General features: G+C 31.6%; 1 protein-coding gene across 1 annotated transcript; it reads left to right on the top strand.

Annotated features, from left to right (window-relative positions):
* Positions 1–1,202: 1,202 nt before the first annotated feature.
* LOC134237529 (E3 ubiquitin-protein ligase RNF213-like) lies at positions 1,203–8,569 on the top strand (the record flags this gene model as incomplete). Its single annotated transcript, XM_062719618.1, has 5 exons — positions 1,203–1,310; positions 6,507–6,610; positions 7,690–7,747; positions 7,914–8,107; positions 8,428–8,569. Coding segments are annotated over exons 1-5 (571 nt in total), but the record flags the coding sequence as incomplete, so codon positions are not given.
* Positions 8,570–8,704: the final 135 nt, after the last annotated feature.

Below are 8,704 nucleotides of genomic sequence, written 5' to 3' on the forward strand. Positions count from 1 at the left end.
ACTACAAACAAACTCAAATGATTTTTTTTAATAGGAAATCTCCATTTTCATTATCCACCAATCGTATTTCTCAGAACTATTCATTATTCCTCTCTATGTTCATAACAGAAAAACAAATAAATGCCCGTGTTTCTGCTATCTTTATTTAAATCCACGTGCTTTCAATTCTTCTTTTTCTTTCACTTCTGGTTTACGGAAAATAATGTTATAGGAGCCTGTAGTATAGTGCGTAGAGCGCTCGCCTGGCAATCTGATGGCTGAGGGTCAACGGTTCGAATCCTGCTGGCAGCACTTATTGATTTTTTTTTTTTTTTTTTTTTATAACAATTCAAATTACTTGGAAACATTAAAAAAAAAGAAGAAGAAGAAGGTGGAAAGACCTTCTAATTGTTCAGTGAACAATTAGTCTACTAGTTTCATAAGAATTTTCTTTTACAGCTTTTTCTCTCGTTCCAAAGGACATATTCTTGGAAAAGGTGAAGATAGAAATGTCAGTCCAAACAAATGTCGTGCCTTAAGTGGTGTGCAATGCTCTATATTACGTTTTTTTACACATGCATCGATGTATTTTGGAGCATCAAGATACCCTGAGGTCAGTTGTATGGATTTAATACTGTATTTAGTTGAATATGTTCCTTTAATTTAAAGGTTTTATTTACAAAGAAACAATTGAATCTCACTTCTTTTATATTTTTGTAATATACTGAGTATATAATTGTAGGATATTCAGAAGATAATTAGACCAAGTATAAAGCCAGAAGATGTACCATCATTTCTTTGGTGTCATATTGAATGCGATTTAAGGACAATTCAGAAAGCTACAGGAGAAAATGTGGATAATGTACTTCTCTTCTCCACAGGATATGTCATGAGATGATGATGTCATTTGATAGTAATATATTTTTAGCAATTTTAACTTTTAGACAATTAATAGAAATTTTTAGCAATCTTTACCAGGGTTCTCCATGAGCTGTTTTACTGGGTTGGTCCTAACACAGTAAAGTTTTTTTTCCGACTCAGCAACGATTGATTCAATAAACAACAATTACATACGTCCCCTGACGGAAACAGTTATGTCCCATTCTCATAACGTTCACGTGTTGTCAAATTACACATTTTAGTTCGGGTTCGAGATTTTTTAAAGAAATTACTGTCTAGATACTGATGGTATTAATCGTATCTCTGGTCTTTCCATCAGAGGTCGGAAAAACATCCTTGAATGTATTAACATCACAGGATGTTAAAAGTCTTCCTGTTTATTCAAATATTGTGTATACGGAGACAGATGTTCCTTTTATGGTATACTTTAGGTAATATTATTACATTGAGTAATGTTGAACTCAATATTACACAGATAAAAGGTATCCGTGCATTTATTTCAAAGATCGTGAAAAGGAGGGTTTTTACGGCGTCTACCAAATACATTCGAGGTCGTTTTTCCGCTAGTCGGAAAGGCCCGAGAAGTTGGAATTGAGAATGGTATTCCAGGGCAGCAACGATAGTGGGAAATAGGGGATAACGGGCTTTCACTATCGTTGATGTCCCTGGTATACTATACTAACTAGACAGTGATTCATTATATTTTCATTTTAACCCCGCCATGAATATACGACCGAGGCATATAGTGTTTGACATATCCGTCTTCCGTCCTTCCGTCTCTCTGTCCTTTCGTCTGTCCTTCTGTCACATTTTGCGTTGAGCTCTGTTCAAAGCTCAGTTGCAAAGAAACTATCCAAGATATTTTCATCAAAATTCATATGCTGATAGATATTGATGAGAGTTTTTTTTTACCTTGACCTTTCTTTTGACCTAGCGAAACACTTTTCTTAAATAAGTGTTTAGCTTATTTAAAACATACCATTCAAGTTGGTGTTATCAAACTTCTCATTTTGATATATTTTTTTGAATTATTTGTGTTAATTGTAACAATTTTAAATGATTTTAATTTTTTTAATCAATACGAGCTGCAACTTGATGTCGGATTTTTTTGTTGCGGAATTGTAAATAACTATAATTATAATGAAAGAAAAAATAAGGTTAATGGAATTGTGTTGTTCATATTTGCGACGGTGTAAAGATGAATAATGACCCCATCGAATAATCACCGGAGTCATTTTTCAACAACAAAAAATGACCCCCTACCCGCGCAGGTATGTTAAGGAAGCATATAAGTAATTTCTCGGGAAATTTAGACTTTTTGAAGAAAATTTAGTTTCATAAATTACCAAAAACCACTGATAAACGTAAACTGTTATTTACTATTGCATACAGATAAAAGCGTGTCTAAGGCAAAGACGTGCATCACCGCCATGGTATCACGTGACTTTTATTAATAACAAAATTTTTCTTAATAAAAAGGCTTACAGAACAACAATACCCCGGAGTTTGAAAATTTCTTTGAGTGTGTAATATAGCTGAAAAGCATCTATTTTATCTAAAAAGTGCTGCTAGAATCCCACTATCTTGTCCGTAAAATATATAATCCACACATTCGCACGAAACCTTAACCTTTGTTTTGAATTTTATACATATGAATGAGATTTTTCGTACAACCATGCTTAACTCGGGATTCTAGCAGCACTTTCCAAGTTTGATTTAACGCAAACTTTCAATATTTACAAATCGTATGTTTTGAAATATCCAGCTTATTATTGTTGTTCTGTTGCATTTTTTGGTCAAGAATGACAGACGATAGGCCGACCGGGATACGTAACATAGCTGACTGTTTTCGAAAGAGAATATAATCATTGAAAATAAATAAGCATACCTGTTAAATTAATTGAACTCCATATGAATTTAACACAGTACTTCCGATATTTCCTTTTAAACTCCATTTTATGTATCTTTGAACATGTCGTCTTAGCCAAATTCTCTTTACACGACATAATCAATTTGCAAGTTACTTGATGTACACATATGACGTCATCGAAAATTGATTTCATTCATAAAGACTGCTACAGCATAACAAGATACACACGTTTTATTTTTGTTATTGTTTACGTTTCTAATCATTTTCTAGAGTTAAATTACATAGCTAAAAACCAATATTACGAAAACTTTATTTCCAAAAATTGATGTCATCTTGCATACTATGACGTCATAATGCAGCACTGATTTAGCCAAGGTAGAAAATTTTGTATGCTTCCTTATTCCCCCTGCGCGTACAAAAAAATGATTTTGTTGTAGAAAAGTGTCATAGGAGTCATTATTATATATGTTAGTCCTATAAAAAATTGACCCCCATTGAAAAATGACCCCCTTTAAAGTGAAAAGAGATTCTTTAATTGTCAAGTAATAAAATTTCTTTTTAATATTCCTCCTTATAGTGTTTGCTTTAAGAATGATACTCCACTTGTTTTTAGAAATCAAACCATGTAACAATCAGGTTCCAATACTCTTTAATTGAAAAATTAATTTTTCCTTCATTTCAATTTTAGCTTGTATAAGTTTGGCAAATCCTATTTGACATTGAAAGACGAGGAAATTTTTACCCCCCCCCCCCAAAAAAAAAATACGTTAAATAAAAAATATATAAATGAAATGCAAAAGTATAAAGAGAACTCTATACCTTTCAATAATACTGAAAGAGGCTATAGATAAAATATTGAAATAAAATTGAGCCTTCACACAAGTTCTATCATATCATAATTTACTTTGCCATGACTAAAGCATAATTTGAATGTTGGTGGAGGTATACTTAAAAGTATTGTGGCAAAGTAAAAGTTGAAAATATTAGAATAGTAGATTATTTAAAGCTTATTTTTAGTCCTTCCTTATAGAAAAATAAAGGTAGGGGTTTTTTTGTTGCTTTTGTTGATAATCGACTTCCCCTAAATATGTAAGGGGTTGGGATGGTATAATACCTAAAACATGCGCTGTAAAGCTATGGGCTAATGTAAAATACACATTCTAATGCAAAAACTATACATGTAGACATAACCTTTTGATTTAGCACACAGTATTCATTACATTTCTTAATTTTTGTTTTACTCAACCCTTTTACCCAGTTCTGAGTATATTTTTCAGAGAATTTAATATGATAATCAGAACAAACATTTTCATTCTTCTTTATACTGTATAATAATATGAAAGGTCAATTGAAAATCATTTCTTTTTATGTCCCTGTAATCGAAGATTTCGGGGATTTATAGTTTTATCGTGTCCGTCTGTATGTCGTCTGATCTGGCGGTCTGTTTCTCCGCCAAAACTTTAAGCTTGACCATAACTTTTCATTTATTGTAGCTATGCCTTTCATATTCAATATGTGTATATTCCTTGTGACAAGACCTTACTTTGGGTACATGTACCACCAAATTTGACCTTTTGACCTTAACCTTGGAGTTTGTCCCATTTTACAAAAAATGCCAAATTTTTAATTTTCTTTGGCGATAACTTTTAAACGGTAGATATTTGTACTCTCATACTTCACAAATGTAATCCTTGTTACATTAAACCTTTCCTAAGAAACCATCAACGTTGACCCTTTGACCTTTTTATTTTACCTACCTTTCAAACACTTGTCCTAGCTGATGAATTTTGAACAAGTGGTGCTAGGGCTTTCCTTTTTTGCAATTGTATTTCTTGTGAGAAGACGCTACTTTGTGTACCATTATATTTAAATTGCATTTAAGAAAAGTTTAATCTTCACTATGTTGCCATACAGGGGCATAGCTGTTTCACAAACTCATCTTTTTATATATAAGAGGAGTTGCGGATAACAGATGGATACCCCACAGCGTGACAGACGGACGGACGTCCCGATCACTATATATCCTCCCGCTTTTCAAGCGGAGGATATAATAATATATGACACTGCTGATTTTTTTGTCGGTACGATGATTTCCACCATCGAAAAACAATGTTTACATAACCCTTTAGGCTCGATAAATCTTTACTACTATAGAATCAGAATCATCGAATTGACCTTAAAATATAGATATAATCGTATGTTATGAGATCAACATATCATCAATTTATTCCAAATAAGCTCAGGTGATCATATTGGCCAATATGTTTCTTTATCTAATTTTTTTATGCCCCCTAAAAATTTAAGCTTTAATCCACAGGGAGTCAATTTTCTACGGGGTCATTTTTCTTCACGTGGGTTCTGCAAATTTTTAGTGTGGTGACACTTTTTCTACGAGCAAAAGGGTCATTTTTCTCTACGTCGAAAAATGACAGGTGGTCATTTTTCGCTGTCGAAAAAATGACCCCCGGTTATTATTTGATGGGCGTCATTATTCGTCTTTACAATGGAAGAACTACATGTATTTATAAGCCTCGATTGTGACAAATTACATTATAATCGTCCTGTACAATAATGATTTCATATATAAAACTGTATATTGGATTGTATATGTAAGTCTTTTTCTGCTTTATTATAGTCCAATTGTTCATAAAAGTTTAAGTTACATTTAAAATTATAATAATGAAATATTTTCACAGCAAAATAAAATTTTCAAAAATGCAGCTCATATTGATTTAATTTCAAAAATGTTATTTTACATATATGACACGGCTTCATATTGATTTAATTTCAAAAAATGTTATTTTACATATACGACATGGCTTCGGGCGACTTTACCAGACATTTGCCCCTCGATGACATGAAAGCCTTAGAGTGTTGCGTCACCCTCTGCCCTCAGCATAGGGTGCAATAACACTCAAGGGCTTTCCTGTCACCTCGAGGCAAATATTCTGGTATGTCACCCTTGAAGCCATGTGATATATATAATGCCAACAAACAATATAATAACTGGTATGTAAGCAGACATTATAATTATGTCAACATGCAAATTGATTATGATCACATGCAAGAAATCTATGTTGACAGGCAATTAATTATCGTGCATGTTGACATAAATATTTTGCTTGTCAATGTCCACAATGTAGACATTCATACTTTTCATATTGTCATAATTATCTTGCATGTTGACTAAAATCAGTAGCATGTTAACATAATAATCTTGCATATTAACATATATCAGTAGCATGTCTACAGAATTAACTCGGACTAACAGGGCCACATAAAAAAGTCGCATGTTACATGTAACATGAAAGTCGCAAGTCGCAGAATTTTAACCATATTAAAATCAGTATCACTTAAAACAGTTGTATCTTGCATATTGCCATAATTATCTTGTATTTTGACATAATAATCTTGCATGTTGACAAAATATATCTTGCCTGAACGGGGCAAAAATATGACACAATACGTGTCAAACAATGCTACGCCAAAATGGTTATAAATCCCTGCTGCGGGTGTAAAAATACGGCTGACCTACTAAGCTGCCCGCGTGACCTTATTCTATTCTTGGTTAGGCATAAATAAAAAGTACATTGACCAAGGGATATATCTAAGAATTTTACAATGAAGTAATTTTACAAACAATTAATTCTCAAGGAATATTTTGCATGAAATAAATATATACATGTATTATTATTATTCTAATATTATTATGCGAATTTCTTTAAAAATTGTAAAAGGAAAAATTTGTCCCTTAAAGGAACACAGGAAGATTTTTATCCCAAGAACCTACTTCAAAGCACTGGAGAGAGGGATCAATGGGAGACTGAAGTCTCGACAACAATAATTGAACCAATTGTAAAGGTACTTTTTATATTCATACTAAAATATTATATTAGGGATGTGAACTATTATTGGAATGTTCGATCTGTGGATATTCTAATATGAATTAATCATTCCATTAACCATTTTTTAGCATATATTCATTTAGAAATATTGGCAAGTTAAGTTGGAATTTTAAACAATAATTATATTCAGTATTTTAGTATAAGTTTCAAAGGAAAGGCCATTTACTCCAATTGAATGGATTATCGAAGGAAATTTTTTTAATCAAATAATTATTCTGCATGGCATAAATTCATGCTTATCGATGTAGAGTTTGTGTAGACGATCAATCAGTAGTTTGAAATATTTTTTTAATTAAGCTTTTCATAAAAAAAAAACGAATGTCAATATGTAACTGTTGGCGAATGAATGTCAACATGATCAAAGAAGTATAGGCCTATTTATTTATTTACAGCATTGTGTTTTTACCTAGTTTTGTAGAAATGATATAATTGAAAATATAAAAGATATCATTGATGTTTAATTATCCGACTTTATCATTTGCTTTATGATGTATACTCATAATATATACATTTTGCACAAATTTATTTTTGTTAATTTCACTCTAGTTAAAATAATTCAATATTCATATTATAACGTGTTTTTGCATATAAAGTGAATGGAATTCTTTTGCATTGAAAACACTATATTTATACTACACTTGTTCTTTGCGATTAAAGTGAACGGACATCTTTTGTATTCAAAACACCGTAACACGAAAAGGGGGTCAAAAGGTTAAAAATGACGTTATAGATTGTCGTTACAAACATTGAACGCTGTTGAGGTGCAACGTCATATGCGAAAATCAAAAACCACTCTATCTTGCGCATGAGAAATTGCTTTCTCGAACGCGCCTTTCTAAATTTGTTTGAACATATCATGTCATTAATGAGATTATATTTTAAAAAATACAATGGTTCATTGCGTAAAGGTTTTTATTTAAATTATAACAATAATTGATTTATAGCTTTGTCTGTTTTTATGTGTTTTCCCTTTTAATTCAAACGTCATAATTCCCTTGCACATTTTAAATTGTATCTGTTTTTTTATTTAAAAAGGAGATGGATCGAAGTCTGGCCTCAATGATTGATTTAATACTAAATGATGAAAAAATGAGTATGTTGCTAGTATTTATTATGTTTTCTTATAGTGTAACTAGTGAAAATAATAAAATTAAATTCTTTCTATCAAAATATGCAAACTTAAAATTCCATCTTGAAAACTTCAAATCAAAACAACTGAAGTAAACCTTGAATATAATTTGCCATATTTTTCTTGGAAGATTTCTTGGATCCTTTATATCGCCTCATAAATGAGATAGATGTTGCAAGCTTAGAAACAACAGGAGCACCACTTCATGAAAATTCACGAGCATGGCGATACAGACCACAGATTACTTTGGAATATTTAATGAATGTAATTCTTGGCAAAATTCCAGAACATAAATATCCCACACTTTTTGCCTTTATCCAACAGGTTTGTTAATATATATGTATGTATAACAATACCTCCTTTTGAAATATCTACGATTTGATGATTTATTCAATCTATATAACTGTTATATGCTGAATAATCACATTTTTCCGAGGGATCAAACTTTTGTGATTTGGAGAATAAATATTGGTTCGCGGGGATTTATCTGCAATTGATATCCAAATTGCTTATAATGTAGTAGCAATACGTTTTCATTGGTTGAATGGTTAAATTTTTTCGAATTCTCTTCTTTACCCTTTCAAATTGTCTATTCAGTGTTCATATACACAAAAAGACTAAAAGGGCGTTTATTATTGTTGCAGGAGAACATTTTGCGTTATATCCATTTTGTTCCAAACATTCTTCGCCTTCAAAGGCTACTTCAAAAGAAATTCCAGCGGAAAATTGACAGAGACGAACTAAAAACTATGACCATTAGTATGATAATAGACATGTTCGAAGACGGTAAGTAGTTAAACAAATGCATCTGTGTAGGTCCATATATACGAGTACTTAGATTTAGTTCAAAGAATATATTCATATTTTTATAGGAATTCTTCCTAGGACTTTTTACTTTCATATGTGTATTTCTTATGACAA

Source organism: Saccostrea cucullata, unplaced genomic scaffold (genome assembly GCF_032062105.1).
Source record: "Saccostrea cucullata isolate Sc308-1 unplaced genomic scaffold, CSIRO_AGI_Scuc_v1 ctg13861, whole genome shotgun sequence".
Lineage (NCBI taxonomy): Eukaryota > Metazoa > Mollusca > Bivalvia > Ostreida > Ostreidae > Saccostrea > Saccostrea cuccullata.